The 20,611-nt window shown below is 32.3% G+C and overlaps 1 protein-coding gene across 1 annotated transcript in view; it reads left to right on the top strand.

The window, feature by feature from the left end:
• The window catches only part of LOC130444044 (retinal homeobox protein Rx1), a 69,078-nt gene that overhangs the window by 7,299 nt on the left and 41,168 nt on the right, over positions 1 to 20,611 (top strand). The window contains exon 2 of the mRNA XM_056779014.1: positions 14,919 to 15,199. Coding sequence (XP_056634992.1) covers positions 14,919 to 15,199 — 281 coding nt within the window. The remainder of the gene's footprint in view (positions 1 to 14,918; positions 15,200 to 20,611) is intronic.

Raw genomic sequence — 20,611 nt, 5'->3', positions numbered from 1 at the left:
AAATAATTATTGTAACATTGTCTCATCTTTACCCGTACCATCCAAACATTAACATTTATTGATAACATCAATTTCGTCATTTGAATAAACCAAAATCATTAGTACTATTGAGCAAGTGCTCGTAAATCAAGTGCAGGAGTGGTTATTACAAATTATATTTGTGCTTTCTTGTTTTCGTTTTATTTAAAAAATAAGGGGCTACAAATTAGGAAATTTGAGGCTTTAATTGTATTAGTTACAAATGTTTCACGCCTCTTATGGTCCTTTTTCTACATCTTATTTGGTATCCCCATCTTTTTCTTGGAATGTCCTTCAAGTCTTCATTGATATTAAATTTTTTATTGTTGAATCCGGCTGCCGTTTCTTTGTGAGAACATACCGTTTCAACTTATGACTTCTTGAATTTAACCATTCCTCACGTACTTTTTTAACTTTTAATGTTCTTCTCAGCATTTCCTTTTTCAAGCTTTCATTCATTTTTCCTCGTATGATAGATGGTTAGTTGGTTTGTGTGAAACAGGTGACAACAGGTGTGTAAATTGTGGTCCTCTATCTCTTCTAATATGTTATTTCTTTCACTTGCAATGGTGCCAAAAGTATTTGAAACTCTCTCCACTCAAAACCGTACTTTCATAGTTTTATGTCAGTCCTAAATCCTTCTTGTACTTACCATGTATTTGGTCTTTTTTTTATTATTTTTATTATCCCCTTTTTGTTCTGTTCTCATTATCCTTCTAGGTTAGAAATATAGCAATAAAAATTGTAATCGCTTATAATCTAAAACGAAGTTTAAATGTTTGAATTAATATTTTGAGCAGGGGTATTGTCGAGCATTTAACCTGCCTATCACGTATATTTAATTAAATAAACGGTGTGCTGAGGACTCTTCATAGTTTGACTAAATTGACAAAATATTAAATACCGATCAGAACCTTGCAACAAACAGAATATTTTGGTAAAGTGTAGCTGCTATATCATATTAAGGCTGCTTAACAAGATGCAACAGACAAAGTGCAAAAAATTGCGTGCAAGATAAAAATATTGCATAGACGAATATTGCTAGTCTCTTGCCATTGCATCATACTTGCCACTTCCATTCCATAAGTGAAAGTAAACAATTTCCTCACCTCAAATTTCATTTAATATTTTGCTAGGTAAAGTGGACAAGAAAAAAGTGATCAGTATATCACGGGCAGCAATTATATCTGCTACTGTCTTGCTTTTGGAGTCTTATATGCACCCAGGCGATGGTGGCATAGGACCTGGCTAAACAGAGCAAGGGAAAACATGAGTTAAACTATAGAATTAGACGAGAAAACATACAAAGATTTATTTCAAAATGGATGTAGAAACAATTTCCCCCTAGAATTGCAACTCGCACGCAATAAAACTGGTACCAAATCTATAATGTTGCAAGTGCGACATCTTGCATGAAACAATCAGCTGAATTTCGTCTGCGCATGCTTCTAATCAGTAAATTTTGCGTCTTGCATCATATCAAGCGGCCTTTAAAAAGGCTACGTGCAAGTAGTACTTAGAAGATTAAGTTGGTACGACAACTTCGATGTAGATTGCTCGTAGGTCACTTGGGGGCCTTGGAACTTTTATTTACCATTTATTCTAATCCATTAACGAAAAATAATTACAAATTTTGATAAACGTAATGAAATGTTACTAACAGGTACGATATACACGACTTAATCCTATTCCGTTGGGTCTATAATCACAAACAAAATCGAAGAAGGACGATAATGATAATGCTTACCATATAGATAGTGTATAAATCAACTAAAGTAGAGATTTATGTCAAAAAAATTGATCCGATTCCAACGAAACTATTTTATATGCAAACAAGTATTTGTAAAGTGAGTGAGTAGCAAGATATAATAAAATTAAGGGAAACGTAACAGAATGGAATGGTGGCAAGTAATGTTAGTAATACTTGTTTTCCGTGCCGTTTATTTCCATTGTGACTAGAATTGCGTGTACATAATCATATCGCCCGTGATATGGCGACTTTAATGGAACACCACTTAGATTACTTAACTTGATGTTTTTATTTCGATTCAACTGTAAAAGCAGTTAATGCTGCACTCATGGTCGTTCCATCATGTTACTTTGGCCGCAACTCTAACAAACTAAACATGAAAATAATCAGCTAGATTATCTGTACCACTAATAAAATTCGTGCCTTAGAAACAGAGGAATAAAAATTATTCACGATATAATCATAATTCAAAATATTTATCAGCGAAAACGAGCCATCCCAAAAATTTTCGAAATTATCAAAATTTTCACAAGTAGTTTATTTTTGTTGCAATAAATGTTTATACAGGTTACAATTAGCAAGAGAATTTATAAATTTATTACGAAACAATCATTTCAGTCAACACTACAATTATTGAACAAAGCACACATAAAAAGTGACGGCGTTTATTTTTCAAAAACGCGTATTGCCACCTTGATACTTGATGACACTTCTCATGCGAATGGGCATAGAACTCAAGACATTCTGAATGTTTGCTTGAGGAAAATTGGTCCATTTCCCTACCAGAAGATCTTCACGTGTTGATATAGCAGGTATGCGTCGTCTCACATGTCTCTTGAAGTATGCTCAATAGGATTGAGATCGGAGCTTTCAGCGGGCCAGTCCATTTTTGCAATACCAACATTACCAACCTCTTCAAAGTACTCCGTTACTATTCTTGTCGAGTGTGGTCGAGCATTATCTTACATTAGCAGAAATCCATTACCAACAAATCCAGCATCTCGTAGTACACAATCTTCTAGGATCGCTATTAGTGCGCCTCTGTCAATCAAGACGAGATCCGTGTGTGCCTCAAAAGATATACCTGCCCAAAACATTACTGAACCATCCCCATACGCAACCCATGGTAACCGAGTACACTTATCCGTGAACAATACCTTTTTCCAGTCGTCAACTGTTCAATTTATGTGTTTACAAGCAAAATCAAGTCCTTTAGCTGGTCTGCAAGCTGTCAAACCACTTTCTTTAAACCTTCGTCGAACAGTAGACGTGATGATTGCTATTCCGTGAGCTTGCCGTGAGCAATCGTAAGACAGCGATCCATCCGGGCTGTTGTTTTTAGTTTTGCACCCATATCGGACCGTCACTGGTGAGAGCCGGTCGCCAGAAACCGCTGGTGTGTTCTATATGTACTGTTGAACGATAACATTCGAACGTCTCTCTGAAAGTTTTCTATTAATGTAAAAACAGAATTTCGCTTCTGTTGATATGGAAGTGTCACTATCGTTGCTACTATTATGAGTTCCAGCCTAGCTTAATCCTGATACCTCTACCTTTTCAGGTGTAAGAATTGTTGGAGTTGAGTCATCGCGTGAGCACCTTTCTACTCAGCTGTTTCCGTTCTTTCTTAACTTATGTTTTTTATTCTATTTCCTGTTATCTTTCCTCGTTTCCCTCCTACCATCTTTATTCATTATGTCTAGCTTTTCCTTCCTTGTTTTTGTTTATACTTCCCGTAATCTTATATATTTCCATTATTATTTATTTTTGGTATTCTTAATTGCTTCGAATAATCATCCAGTTGATTCAGTCTTCTCGTTCATTTTTCGTTCCAGTCTTCCATCTTGTAACCAAAGTATTTACAACTTTTGATTCTTCTAGTTTTATCTTTCGTGTCTTTCCCTTTCGTCATTTTGTCATTTTAATTATTTGTACACTGTAATATCTTGTTATTTTCAAGAATCATCCTGGATAGTTAGATATCGTGTTCGTTCATTTCTCATTACTGTACTGTTTTTGTTTTTTGAAATAAAAATATATGAAAACTTTGCGTTGCCGAAACAAGCTAAATTAGTTTATTTCCAAATTGCATGTGCACCAGCAAATCCTATTTCCTTTTGATGGATGTGACGACCATGATTATAATTGACAATTATCCTGGCATGGTTGAAATACCGGATTTAATAAATGGAAAGATTTGAAACAAAAGACATTTTTCATACATCCATAGTTGTCTATTACAATTGAACTGTCATGGAGCGTGGTAATGAATTTATTAGGAAATGTTATGAAACGAAAGTAAGTACACGTGTTTATTAAACTATACATTATACGAGCCCATTTGTTTTTTATCATGCCTAGAATGAGAACCTTGAAAAATTTTCAACTCTCAGGGAAAGAATTCGCGAGTTTAGTTTGTTCTTTGAGCAAATAGGCACGAGAAGTGAAGTATGATAGTGAATTGTTGTTTTGGTTCCTTATATCTTATATCTTATATATACAAAAAAAACACATCATAAGAGAAAATCCATTAATTTATTAAAAGTATAGCACGACGTATTTCTGAGTACATCAGACATCGTGAAGGTTGAATATATAATTAATTTTTTCCGTTTTTTGGTTGGATTCCTCTCAAATTTTGATCTATTATTCTCCTAAGCCTAAAGCACATAAAACATCTTTTCTTTGGATATATCAGTCATTGAATAAATTAAGCACACAGTTTTCTAGAACCTGATATCGAGTTTTCAAAATGATTGAATTCTGTATTTTTTACATTTTAAAAATTTTAATTTTATATACAAATTCTGAATCATTTCTACTTATCTGCCCTCTATTCATTAAACTTTGAACTGAATGTTTATGTACAAAATAACTAATTTTTCAGAAAGCAAAAACCGACAAATTTTTTGAATCCTCTAGATATAGGACGAGATATCCAATTTTCAAAATAAGCAGTGGGAAACGTTGATTGAAAAAAAATGAAAATACACGCGTTTCTTGAATTATTTTAAAATTTATATTAATTAAATTTAAAAGAGCATTCAGAAAATTTGCGGCATATTCTCTTTTCTGTCCAAACAGGCCAATGTCCAGTCTTATCCTGCATGATTACCACTGAATGAACATGTTATGCTGAATCTTTGCATCGTTGGAATGGAAATTCAGTCAGCTAGATAAAGTTGTAGCAACCTCAAGCCAAAGTTCAAATATTTTCCCTGCAAGCCTTCAGCTTTCTGTTTTGTGAAGATCCGTATGCAGTACTCAAGTCCAATAAATGATAAAACATTCGAACTTGCCATCAGTTAATATAAAGCTGCTATCAATGAGATTTACGCCATCCATGTGGTGATTATAGTCTCTAACAATATTTGGACAATCATTTCTCATGTACTACTGGATCTTCTTGTCATATTTCCTTTTGGAATCTTCTACTTTTTCATCTTTCCAGTTTACATCTACACTGTTGACATCAGCTACATACCCAACAAAATAGTTTTTGGAAATATTTTTGACTGTAAGTAATTTGCAATCTCGATTCTTGTTTTAGCGTATTGTACAAAGATTCAGTAAATCGTTTTGTGACAAGTATTTCAGCTTCTTATCTGTAATTTTGGTTGCCAGGTAAATCGTATAAAGTTTAGACCATGTGGTCAATAAACAAGTGCTGCCATACGGCACAAACCCACTACTGTCTACATTATTTGTGTTAAACTAAGCCGAAATTAAGAATCGAAATAATTCCGAATGATGGATTGAGTAATCAAAATAAAACTGTCCAGGAATTTTTCAAAATGCCAACGTTTCAATCTTCTATTTGATCTTTATCGAGGCTAAAAATACATGGTACATAATAACTCAAACGTGGATGAAGATAAACAAGAAAACACAAAATTGTGAAATTAGAAGTGTGAAAATATTGATATCTATACATGTACAGGGTCCTTCACGACGAGCTGAATCGATATGCATATGGGAAACTGAAATTATTTCAGCTGAAACGAGCAAATTTTCAGAACACTTGTCGCAGTACTTTCCCATATAAGTACATATCGATTCAGCTCGTCGTGAAGGACCCTGTATATATAAATGAAAAGGACACTCTGCATCTAAGACAAACTATGAAATATAAACAATCAAGAACATTGTTGTATAAAACAGAAGAACCGTGAAAAAGTTATTTAAAGAAACAGACAAGAGATAATTCTTCTGTTAAGATACATCTATCAGTTAATGAATACTTCCAAACTTTTCCATTATTAACAAAAGCACGAATGGAGAAAACTGTTGGACTTATCCTAATTATTACCATTAAGTACTAGTCCGGTCAGTGTGTATTGACTTATAAACATTCAAAAGATGGTTATATTGAACCCAGAGATTGGCCATATCTGTACGATTATTAACGGTTTTATAATTATGTTAAAAAACTCTTGGACAGTTTTATTTGGAGTCCTCAACCCGCAACACCTCTCGAAATTACATACTAGGAAAGACAATTATTTTAACAATGATATATTTTCCTGAGTTTTTCAAAACTGAAAATAATATTCTACTTTTAAATGACTAGGAATCGATTTGTGACAGAAATGTCACGTAGTGCTACAGAGGGTTAATACTCAGTCATGCATTGTCTACTGTAAATTATTATTTTCTTGGTAAGGTAAAAATTGATTGTCTTTATTAGATAAGTACGATATCATATAAAATTAATCCTAAACATACAATATATGTTGCAACAATATATATTTTTGAAATATTCATTTCCACAAAATATTTCCAAAACAGAATATTAGAAACAAAAAGTTTGATATGGATATGGATGTGTTTGAGTACTTCAAAAAAAATTCAAATCAAAATGGTGTCGTCAGATTACGATTGAAGAAAATATAAGAATTTGTAATAAATTTATAGTAGTTACTTGATTTCCTTGTTACATATTCTTTTAACAAAAACAAAATAGAAAATTGAAACTATTTTTCCTAATTACGTCTGCCAATAAATCCGTTGAATATAAATCATGATATACCGAACCCCGAAGTAATCAACAACTTATTAAGCTTGTTATATAAAACCTTAACAGAGTTGCTAATTAGTACGTTTAGCAGATTAATTATCTGTCAGAAACTGATTAATTTTCCAGTTAATGCAATGGACGTCAAAGAGTAATAATTTAATAAGTTTTGAGAGAGCTTTAACCTTGAGTTCGTACGAACTAACAATAACTTAATAATACATTTTAATCTGTTACGATAATTTCTTTATATTTCAAATTACGATATTAATTCTTCTGAGAAACATTTCTGTTTGGTTATTTAGATTTATGATAGGGTTACGAAAAGAAAATATTGATTAAAAGTGTTGTCGATCAAATAACCATTTAATACGCCGGCCGTTACCACAATCATAACAGGCAGGCATGTTCTTTAGATTTGGTTCCCAGAGATTACGTAGTATACGGTTTTCTTCGGATCTGAAATCATGTCCGGTAAATCAGCAGTTTGCTGAGATTGAACATCCATCAGAACAAAGTGTTAAACTTGACATAACACGTAAATATTTTTCATTTATTTATTAAAAGTGGCTTGGGGTGTATCTTTACAAAATAAGTCAGTAGGGTGACTGAAATGAAATAGTTTTCGTTTACAGAAAATTACTTAAAAAAGGATGTAGATTTCTATCAAATTTATAACTTACATTACGTTGAATTAATAGGATTGTTTTTATATTATAATATAGTTCAAATTGGGTGCATTTTGGTTATTTTTATGATGATATTCATGAAATTTACTACAGCAGCTCTCCCGTGGAAACTATTAGTTCTAATCTTAAACAAATCTTAGTGTTCAGCTTAATCAACCTGAAATGACTGACGAATCATTTGATTTATCAATAAATTTGGAATATCCGATCAGAATTCCAGTACAATTGATGGGAAAATTAAGACAGAATTTGTTAGAATTTCAGGGATATTCAAAAGTGATCAGTGAATTCTTTTTTATTCTCTTAACTTGAGAAAATTAAGCTTTAGAACGAGTTGACAATTGAAAACTAGTTTTAAATAAAAAAACTACAATAAGGAAACTTTTTAATTAAATTACACGTACACAAAAAATTTTTTGGCCAAATTCAAAAAAAGTAGATTTTTGATACAGTTAACTTAAGGGAAACTAATTATTGAGCATAGAAAAATGAATTGCTGGCCAAGTTAAATCCATAAGAGCAAATTCACCTGAAAACCCAATTTTTTATTGAAATGAAGTCAAATAAAAGCAGGTTTTAGACAAAATTAACATGAGAAAAAGTCATTTGGACCAAATGAACCAGTTTTTCACCAAATCAGACTATAAAAAGGCAGTTTTTTGACCAGATTAACAAAGGAAAGACTTTTTTGTAAAATGAATGGACATTTTTTGAGAAAGATTTCTGTTCAAAAAGACTATATTGAAAGTTGTAAAAACTTTTAGCCAGAATGCTTGTAATAAAAAACAATTTTGGAAAAAATGAGAAAAAGAAACACCAATTTTTCACCAAATCAGAATGAAATAACATCTTTTCAACAAATTTAGACATTGCTTGATAACAAAGTTGGAATTTTTGGAACCGTTGGTAATATTTATACTGAACAGGTAAACTACAATAAAATAACTTGACTTAACTGTTTTATACTGAATTTAAAGCTTAAATAGGGACAAATGGCCAATTTCTTACAGCCCATTCTAAACTTAGTACTATAAACGTGAAGTTTCATAACCATAGATGAATCGTGCGATAATTTTCTTTGGCTATCTTGTAAAACTATCAACTATCCCATAAACTTATTGCAACGTTTGAGCGAAAAAATAAAGACAATTTAGCCCTCTCGGATTATTTCCTAATTCCAGTCTTGAAAAAATTCCTCGTTGGTCAAAATCTTCCAACAATGAATGCTATTTTGAGAACCTTGACGATTCTTTTTATAAAATGGGTTTCGAATTCATTGAACCTTCCATATAGGATTTGATCTATTTTGTTCTTCACCATATAATATAATAATAATATTCTTGTCCATCTATTCTCAATTTCAGTATTTTTATCAAATATTTCTTCATTCATTAAATCCTGGTTTTCATAAATTTATTTGATAGAAAATTTTTCATAATTTTATTCATCAAATTATTGATATTTTTCAATCTTTCTAATGATCTTGGAACTATCAATTTCCTTGCTTCAAAATATCAGTTCTATAAAAAGTAGTTCGCATGAGTATAGTTGGAATATATTTTGTAAAAACACAGATATACACTACGCTTGATTGAAAAATAATATTCCATAAATTAAATTGGTTTTTTTTATAATAAAGCCTTGCGTGTATTATGACATATTTTTCAGATAAAATGACTTTTCAATTTTATTATTTCAAAAAAATGAGTTATTTCAATCTATTAGCAAAATATGTACCTACTAAATCACTACCCACTATTTCTGCTCACTAATACAAAATCGATGTTGATTATTTGTTTGATTTGTATCGTGAGGATTTTCATTTACCCATAAATGTAAATTTTGGGCATGAATAAAACCGTCTCGTGTGAAACTAGCTTCATCAGTAATCGGTTGTTTTCCATTTAGTACCTTCTGTAAATATTTTCAATAAATGATTACAATTTATGATAATTTTCTTCAGAATGTCTCTTTATGGCGAACAATTTAGAAATCTACGTATGTTCTGAACCTTAAATTTTATCGAGTTATTTTGTAAAAAAATAGTTATTTATGCAACAAGTGAAAAAATTAATACTTTTTTGCACGAGTAGGGCGGTTTGAGTGCGGCAATGCCTACGAGTGAAAAAAAGGTTACTTTATTCTTACAATATTTTTCGTAGACTTGAAAAAATTCGACAAAATTTTATTCGACGCATCAATTATTATTTTGTAATATTAATATTAAAAGTACAGTGAAGTGAAGAATAAAGTCGAACTAGTTGTTAGAATTTTCACTGCGGAATCAATTTGGTTTCTTATTGAGTCATCTACGTAACCTTCGGCAACTGTGTTGGATTTCCGCCCACCTTGTTGCTTTAGTTGAATGATATAACCACCGGAATCCACTATTAGAGACGCCGAACAGCGTCGAAATGTATGCCCAGTTTTGGATTAGGTAAAATCAAATATGTTGCGATAAGTTTCTGTAGTTTAAACTTTCTTCACCATTACTCTCCATCACTAATAATAATACTACACTTAAAGAATGTAACTTTATGAATGCAAATGATTGAATAAAACTTAAAACGATTGGGCATAAGCCGTCTCTGATTTTTATATAGTAGTGTAGAATTATTAATCCGTCGAATACACTACATGGAAATACGTGATTATCTATTGAATAATCATAATTTTCGCATGTATAATTTAGAAAATAAACTCAAATATAAGTTCTGATATTGCAACTTTAAGTGCCTATAACTGATAAATTATTTTCACATCATCTACTCACTCGAGAAAATTCTGCATCTACAACACCCTATTGATTACAGGGTTGCTGTGGTTTACCAAAATTAGAGGAAATAACTTGAACATCACTCTATAAAAAATTTGCGAAACGAACTTTAAATCTTTCTTAAAAATCATAGAATCCCGTCCTGTGTGTGACGAAGCGTGTTTAGGTAAATCTTTAGTATATAACCAGCAAGGTATTTTAACGGAAAAAAGAAATTGGCTTATGCAAATATAAGGTAACCCAGCTAGTCCTTATAATGAGAGTTAATGTGCTTAAATAGAAGGTTTAAGTAAATTGATCGCGTTATCGTTATAAGATGTAATTTAGAAATTCGATTAGTAAACAAAGAGCATGCAAAAAAGTATCGTGTGCATTAAGTTAGATTTGCATACATGTCAGTTACGATTAATCTGTATTACATATAAGGTTTATTTTTTTCTCTGCATGCAATCTTCTAATAAATTTTATATAATAAAAGTCACATTAAATTTGTTCAACTATTGTTGTGGGTGAATTAAAAATAACATATTATCGTGTATAATTAACAACTCATTATGTAAATTAATTCACTAAACCCCTTCAGGCATTAATGTGAGACTATAAATTCACATCTTCATATCTGATATAATCAGAACTAGAAGTACTACATACTAAGAGATAAATAATTAATAAGAACGAGCCGATAGTACTTTTTTAATGGAATTTTTCAGACATCAACATCAAAAGAAAGAATCTCCTCTATTCCTTATATAGAATAACTCAAGACTTTTATGTAAATTCACAAATTAAAAATCTTCAAACTTAAGTTTATTTAAGTTCAGTTCTGCTCTTCTTCCTCTATTTCTTTCACTATACATCTCCATCCGTTTGTGTCCTCTGCTCTCTCTCTACACTCTTTTCAAATCTTATGTTATCATTCCTATCTATTTTTTTCTCAGCCTGTATCTTCTCAATCTGATTCTCTCTCTTTTCATTCGAGCTCTCTTGGCAATTCTGTTTGTGCTCTAACTATTTTTGTGATACTAACCAACTCTTCTCACGTCCGTTTCGATAATCAAGCTAGCATCTTCAGATTCTGAAGATAAAACCGCGCTATTGTTTTTGTGAGTGTTGGTGAAGTGGAAATGCAAACAGTGTTTCAGTATGACTATCACCAGTGGTTCCAGAGATTCCAATTTAGTATCTTTGTGATAGTAGGCTCGTTAAATATTTCTTTCAGCTCTGCATTTGTTCATCTCTATATTTTCCAGTGTACTTTCCCTCCCTATACTTCTATTTTTTCAGCAATTTTCTGGGTTAGTACCCGGGAGTCAACCCATACAGTAATTTGTTTGTTTTGCGTCATAAAAGGTCTATTTTCCCTTTATTTTTAGTTCTATGTATTCATTGATTTCGTCATTTACCCTGCACTTGATTCTTTTTGATTCCTTTCCAAGTTTTCTTTATACTTTTTGTAATTCACCTCGAGATCTGGTTAACAGTACAATATAATCTGCATATGCTACAATTTGACGCTTCCGGTAGTAAATTAAACCATGTATCTGTATGCCGATCTCCTTATAATTGAGGTTAGATAGTGACATGGATGAGGAGCCTCCTGCTTCAGTCCTCTATTTCCTCGAAAACCTTTCTTCCAACAATAATTTGATCTCAGTTGTATTCGTAGTTTTTTGAGGCACATATAACTATCAAATGCTCATGCTACTTTGTACATTACATGTTCCAGATTTTGATCTTGTTTATTGCTTTCCAAGATGGGATTGAAAGACTTGATGATGATGATGATGATGATGATGATGATGATGAAGCTTCCGGTAGTAAATTCAACCATGTATCTGTATGCCGATCTCCTTATAATTGAGGTTAGATAGTGACATGGATGAGGAGCCCCCTGCTTCAGTCCTCTATTTCCTCGAAAACCTTTCTTCCAACAATAATTTGATCTCAGTTGTATTCGTATCCAGTCTCACCATTCTTATTAGTTTTTTGAGGCACATATAACTATCAAATGCTCCTAATACTTTGAACATTACATGTTCCGGATTTTGATCTTGTTTATTGCTTTCCAAGATGGGATTGAAAGACTTGATGATGATGATGATGATGATGAAGCGAAATGTGGATAATAGTTTCCATAAAAAAACCATTTGAACTAAAATGGACCAAAATGAAGAGCACTATATTTGAGATGAAAAAAACTACATTCAAAATAAGTTCGATAAACAAAATTTTTCTTTCCAATTACCATATTTGAAGTAATAATTCGGTTATTACTAATACGATATAATGACCAAATAATGTTGAGCTTAATTCGATTCAACCGAATAGAATAGAATTCACACCTGTTCCAATGCCGCAATCCTGCTGATAATATTCCTGGCTAATATAACACAATACAAACATGCCACTAACATTATATATCATAACCTAATGATTCAGTGTCCGCACTATCTGGTTGACTATCGCTATCATAAGCGTTCCCCCGATTATTTACCAATGCAGAAACATTAATTATTGTTATATCGCGACATCTTGTCACGTTCCATAAACAACACCAATTTCGACGAAAACCCCAACTTGTTGTTTAAATTATTCAGTTATATTGATCAGAATTAAATATCGCTTACACTATATTAGAAATGTTTTTATATTTTTGTTTCATTTTTATTTATATGGAAATGAAAACTTATCACTTAGAGTCAAAAAAATTCGTGTTTAATTCATATGGTTGGCTATTTGGGCCACTTGTATAAGCATAGTATAATAATAAAACCAAAAAAAGCTCAATAGATTCGGGAAACGATTGTATCAACATGGACCGTCCTTTTATGGCACGTTTCAACGTTTAGCCACAATTAACTCGGCTAACATTGAATCCCATAGACAACAAAAGTTCACTATTATCAATATCGATATTGAAAACAATCTGAAATAAAGTAGAACTAATCTGATTGATCGAAGACCCAAATAGCTATTTTTTACAAACAAGGCTCCGGGTTTGATCGTTTCTGGACATAAAATATCACAATTATCGCAAATTTACCTGTTGGTTAGGTAAGATTGGGCTGGATATTGATGTTTAGAGTAATATGAAATAGTGAAGTTGTCGAAAAAGCTCAGACAGCTTCACAAAACTCTTCTAGAGAAAGCTGTCTATTTTTCAACAGTTTGTAATTCTCTACAAGGCCCAGATTGGTGCATCATCGCACATCTGGAGCTCAGCTTCCAAGCATACTCTGAAAAGAAAAATTTCATTAATAGGTAATCTAGAGTTAACCAGAAACGTGTATAGATAATCGCTAACTTGACAGAACTTCAAGATCAATATCACATTGCAGACAACACTCGAATTAATCAAGTGTAATGCGGCTCTCATACTTGGTCACTATTTTAAGCCTTGAGGTTAAACAGATATTTTATTTCTTGACTAGCGGATTTGTTTATTCATTTGTTGGGAGAAAGGAATTCTTTTATTTATCAATAAAATCTGGACCAAGCAATACAGTATTAGCCACTAGTCATCAGCAAAACTTAGAGATTGACTTTTATCCTTATAGATAGTCATAGTGAAAAACAGATGCACTGGAAACTCCATTCACTTGAAATTGAAGACCAAATCGGTTAAAATTTCAGGAATCAGCACATCTTCACCTTTCACATTACAGTAGCAGTTTCCACTGTAACAGCTGTCACTTGTAGTTGTTCAATTTGAGTATTTTAGTAATTTGAAAAAATATAATTTCTTATTGGACATTGATTTTTAATGAAAGCAATTTCAGTTGGTTTTTGTGTGTTTGGGACATGAACTAGTTTCGCACTCCTTCGTAGTGAATAATTTGAGGAAATTCACTTACTTTTGTGATTGGGATAATCATTCTTTAGTGATCAAGCGACCACAAAACAGTTCGGTATGGTTGCTTTGAAGCAATACGTTACATGTAACGAATCAGTTGGACAGATAATATAATAAGTGACCTAAACAACTGTTGATTGGATGATAAATGTTGATTAAAGTTGTAGAGCTCTTCGATTGGTTGACATGGTTTGATTCTTCTCCCGACTTTTTTATCTCGTCAAATTTTAGTGTTTCTGATCGATTAGAGTAAAAGTGATCATAATTATCGGATCTGAGCTTCGAGAAACATCACTGGTTTGGAGAAACGTATCATCATTATCATTTAGTAACCAATTCAAAAATGATACAAATATGGCTACGTTCTTTTGATATTTGGCTGTATATTTCAGGTCAAATTGCCTAAAAGTGTAAATATTTAATAATTTAGAAGTGGACGAGTGCGAATAACCTTAAATTTTCGTTTATACGATTTTGAAGTGTACAATGAGTTGACCAACGATTATTAGTTATGCTTAGAAAAGACATTATTTTGTGATTCCCCCAATACTTACCCATTAAAACATTTGAAATCATGAGTTGTGTTAGTAATATCTATCGTTGTATGTTATTATTCATGTTATTGTTATAATTACTAAAAATTGCATGCCAATTCGTTGTTATTAAAAAGAAATTATTATTAAATATTATGGAAGCTCATATTTCCATGTGATCTATATTATACCAATAAATTGATCATGATTTCCAACTTAATTTTTAACCATTTCAGTCTTTATCCCATGTCCGATTATTTTCTTTAGCTTGAACTCCATTTTCAGGCGAAGGGAGCTGCAATTCCAATGACGGTGTCAGCGATCTCCGCTACGGAAAGATGGGATCGGCAACAACGGGAAGCGGTTCAGAAGATGAGGGAGCAACAAATACGTCCGGGCACTCAGAAAACGATAATTGCAAGAAAAAACACCGAAGAAACCGAACAACATTCACAACATATCAACTACACGAATTGGAAAGAGCTTTCGAAAAAAGCCATTATCCAGATGTTTACAGTAGAGAAGAATTAGCTATGAAAGTTAATTTACCCGAAGTACGAGTACAGGTAAGAAATAATATATAGTTTATGAAAGATCGCCAAAACAAAAATATCAATAATTGATAATAGTGATTAAATCATTATGCTAAAGCAAGTTGTAAGAAAACTTGATGATAGAATCATTTAACATGAATTTTCTACTTCACCAAATTTATATTTAACCGTTTAATCAATTTCCATTAGCAAATATAGAGTTGTTAAGCTGTTTCTGAAGATTATGATGAAAATATGACTCTTCAGGTGTAGAAAAACGTTGACCTCACAATTTATTTTTGATCTGCGGGAACAAGAAGAAATCATTGGATGCCCAATATGGACTAGGTGGCAGATTAATTTCATGTTTTGCTTGTGCAAATACATTTTTGTTTGAACTGATGTGTGTGATCTCACATTGTCGTGGTGCAGAATGCAATTGGCTTTCCTGATTTTTACGGACACACCTGGCAAACAAATGCTTGTGTAGATACCATTCAGAATTGATTGTTTATCCACATGTCCAGGTATTTCGAAAACACTGGTGACCATTTGCTTCGAATAACTTTTTTGGATTTGACTTGTCTTGAAAGAGACATACAGTCGATAGTTGTCGATTAGTTTTGGGTATCTATGCATAGATCCATTGTTCGTCGTTTATCACAATCTTATAGACGTCTTTTGAGGTAACGCAATTGAATTGTTTCCATCATTTCTTTGCACCAATTGCCACGAGCGATTGTCAAAAAATTATGCGGTATGCATTGAATGGATGCGACTGGACCTAATGCCCAAGTATGCCTCAATGGCCTCACCTTATGTCACATGATGATCTTGCAATATCAGTTTAAGCACAGCATCGATGCTTTCTGGCACAACAGCCGATTTTGAGCGACCTTCACGAAATTTATCCTGTAGCGAAGTTGGACAAAAGTAATCGGATATGATCGCACGCAAATGTCGATTTAATTCCAATTTTTGACCAAGTTGAATGTTTCAAGTATATGCAAACAACTCAAATAGCATTGATATAACGACAGTTCTGAGTACGTTTACCATTTACCATTAACAATGTTAAACTTTATGATCGCAATGTCAGATTTGACATCTTCACATCAGTGACGCTCCAAAGTTCTCCAATACAGACGAAGTAGCTCTATCTATCTATTTACCCAGCAGAATCGTATGCACTACATCAAGTTTTAATCCTCATAAATGCATCTGACACAAATAACCATATCATTCTTTCGAATTCCCTCAGTACTCTAAAAGCCATACAAACCACCTACTCAGACCATTCCATTAGCTCTAGAATCAGCCAAAAACTTAATTTGGCTTAAAAAAGCTACAATAGTGTTGCTTTCATATGGATATCATATCATATAGGAATCTATGGTAACGAAAAAAGAAAAAAATATGCAAAAGACGCCATAGAAAGCGACAAAACGGAAACTATAACATCAGTAGTGAGTGCAGATATAAAATCCACTAAAAAATCCATAATAAACAATGTGTATAAGAACTAGTGGAACAGCCATTCAATCAGCAGAAAACCTAAATCGAAATGCAGCTACTGCAATACTTCCTTTGAAGCAATTACTTACTCAGTGTTCGTAATTAACAACAAAACGGCAACAGGCGCAACAGTTTTTAAAATCGATCGATGCTCTGAGACTCATAGTTTTAAATTAATGGTACGACATGAACCGTGCGGCCGGTTCTGTTCGGTTATAATGAAAGCTTAAAATTTGGTGAATACGCCGCTTCATTTGATGTTTGTTTTTATACGTTTTTTAATCATAGAGGTTTATATTGTCATTTTTATATGATTTCTAGGAACGCCTCATTATTTGTTTTTTGTTTAGCATCTAGAATTTTAGAAATTCTTTTTTTTTTCGAGGTTGTTTAGCAGCAATAGTTAGTTTATAATAAAAAGTCATAGCCAACGGAAGGAAATATATAAGAATTAGATATCTATTATGAGTTAATTAAGTCTAGTATAAATATTTAAATAAATTAAGTGAAAGACAGTGTGTATAAATTCACCTGACCTTTGAGAAACAGTTTATTATATTATATATTAAATCAATTAGGAGATAAGAAAAAGGTTAACTTTTATATTATTTGTAAAGATATATTTCATATTATAAAATTTTCATTGGGAATTTCCTTTTTAGTACATATATATATATATATATATATATATATATATATATATATATATATAAAATTTGTTATAGATTATATAGTAATAATCACAACGATGTTTAAATTAAACCATAATGCTCGCAGTTTTGTTTCATTGGTTGAATTATTATTTTTATTGATGTAGGGAGTATAAAAACGTAGTTTGTCGTGTATTTTCCGCATTTGAAACGAAATTTAATTGGGCATTTTCAGTTCAGTGCTCATTTCTGATAAAGAGGAATAATTGAAAATATTTCATTGGAAGGGACAATGAAAACATGTTTGTTACTCAATTCCGCCTGGTATATTGATGAAACGTTCATTTGCTTTTATTAACAATTACATTTTTACTACACATTTACATGCAAATTAAAATTTTATTCGGTGTTGCTTTTTATGCAATTTTAATGATGCAGTTAAAACTATATAAAAACCGTAAATTACAGTTTTTTTTTTCAACCAAAAGCAAACTGGTATTCTTCTACATGAATGCTTCTCTGCGTAACAATCAACTATTCTCATTTTATTTCACCCATATCTTCTTAAATTCTGATTTAATCAGATATATCGAAAACATTCTGAAATATAAATTAACACATAGTATCAATTGAATTAAGTAACCGGGTCCCAAGAAACGTTTACGTGGTTATTTGACAGTTGCAATCATATTAGCAAGCTCAGGAATTAAGTTTCGACTAAAAAGCGTCAATCCGACACGAGATCGAGAGTGTAATCCGATTGTTTCGTTAGAGACGTCTTGTTAGTTCACTGCTTTGATAAATTGCTGCAGTAATCTGCCAGGTGTCTCTTCAGTAGACTTACGAAATTGAGTTACACGAAGACTACTCATTAGTTGATTATTCATAGTTCAATCAAAATCGTTTATTTTGTAGCGATAATGAAAATAACAAATAGAAAATAATAATAGACTAAGTTCATTGTAATATAATCAATGTTTGATCATATTTTTGATGATTAAGTTATCTACACTGTGTCCCAACAAGTATAAATTGAATATTTTTTCAGTTATTTTACATAATTTAGTATAATTTCCAATATTTTTGACAAACGTCTGATAACTGCATTTTCTATTTCAAACTATGCACATATTTTCATGAGACATGATTTTTTTTTATAATAATAAAAAATAAATTATATATGTATATATGTATAAATTTCAGCGTGGTGCATCACATTTTTCCAGCTTCCTCTTAAATATTTAAGTATAAATCTCTGTGTACCCGCTGTGGATGTCGTAGGATTTGTCATACACAAATTTCCACCATTCTTTCCTATTCCTGGCTTTCTTCATAGTCTCTAAACTCTCGACAATTGTGTTTTCTCATGAATTCTTTGGGCATCCCCATTTTATTAGTTTGCCAAATCAAAGACATCCGCACCACCTAAGATGTTGTTATTTCTGTACGGTGGATGATCGTAGAAATGAAGAGTTCGTTTGATATAAATCCAAACATGTACCATGGAATTGAGATTTGGTGATTTGACTGGAAATCTTGGGCCTTTGTAAGACGAGGCAACCAGTCGGGCAACCAGCGCCAGTCTTTGACAGAAGACGAAAAATTAGGACAGTTTGCTGGGAACAAAGCGTGGTCTCTAGATTCAAGACATTCTTTGTAATTCTCTTGAATTGTCCATGAAACTCAATGTGAAATATGCCTCGACATTTTTTGTATCAGATGTTGTAATTTTTCAGTCGCAAAAAAACAAAACCTCGTTAATTATGCTAACCAAAATCTAATAATTTCGGGATTCCCGCAAGTACATTGGTTTCAAATTTAAAATTCAAAGTTTTCAGGATAAAGTAGTTTCTCAAAAAAACTTGGTGATTAGAATAATGAGAGAGAGAGAGAGAAGACATAGAGGAATATGTAGGCTCCATCCTTCAGAATAAGGCTGAGCAGTTTGTGGTAGAATTGGGACATACAAAGTTACGTTCTAGCAACGGATGGCTTCAAAAGTGATAGTGTATAGACGAGAATGTGCATATGAATATTTTCTTTTTTTGTCGCAACTAATGAAAAAAAGCAGACGAAGAACGAATAAAATGCTTAAACATCCAATTCTTTCTATACTACATATTTTTAAATGAATTCTATGCAGAAAACTATAAGGTTTTTAATTACTTTTGCATGTCGAAACTTTTCTCAAGGTATTAGACCTAACCAGAGATGATAATATAACTGTGATAGATACTTTAATGAGAAAATTTATCTTGTAGTTACTTTAAGGTAAGTAAGATTTGAGTTAAAATGTATTTAGGCTCTAATAGTAAGTAGGTTTATTCACGAGGTAGTAAAGTAATTATCTGATAGAACTGTGTAGTATGTATTTAAACATATTTCTAGAACAACGATAAACAGTGCCCAGTGCAATAAGATCCCTATGCTACACATGGGCGCAACCAGACTGAGCAGCCAGAGCTTGCCGGAACAGTTGCCAGGATTGGCAATATCGACAGCCAAAACGTGGTTGCGCGTCTGGGTGCCTTCGTATAATAAGTTCCATATGAATCAATGTCCGATGTCGGAGTGAGCGACTGGTTCAAATTGTCACTGTAGCCCTTAATATTGCCATTCACATTCTCAAGAACAAACCTCCTGAACTTGGCTAGGCTAAACTCGTTCACTAGGCTTTTTCCAAGATCTCAATAGTCAGAATTCCATCTTTCTTTGAAACCACTTTTAATTAAGAGATTTAAGCGGTGTTCAACATTAAGTTGTATAGAGCGCCGTCATTTTCTTGTGAACTGAGTTCAATTAGCTCTGGGTAACTGTCAGTAAGACTCATCTGGTTACATTACTAACTGTATCTATATTTGCCATAATATTTTAACAAAACTTTATAATGTTTCGAAGGAATCTTGTTAATTCGTTTTTTTTTATGGATTGAAGAAACATGCTGCATATTTGAAAGGTTTTTATTCTAATGCGTCGTATCTACTTGTGTTCCAACAAAAGGACCAACCAACAAGTATACCTCGATATAACCGAAATGATATAATCGGAGTGCTCTACCCTCCGAGTTCACAGACTACACAAACCAAGTTGATTTATATTCATTTTTCATAGACATCCTCGATTTCGAAAGGTTCCACTCCCCACTTATGAAGACATGGATTCAATATACACCATCCCGTCCGTAAAATTTCAATAAATGGAATAAGTTCGTGTTTTTTCATTTTATTTACTTTATAGTCTCATATTGGCTGAAAAATATATAAGAAAAGCTATTTACCAA

Source organism: Diorhabda sublineata, chromosome 5 (genome assembly GCF_026230105.1).
Source record: "Diorhabda sublineata isolate icDioSubl1.1 chromosome 5, icDioSubl1.1, whole genome shotgun sequence".
NCBI lineage: Eukaryota > Metazoa > Arthropoda > Insecta > Coleoptera > Chrysomelidae > Diorhabda > Diorhabda sublineata.
This window is presented reverse-complemented; position numbering and strand designations above follow the sequence as displayed.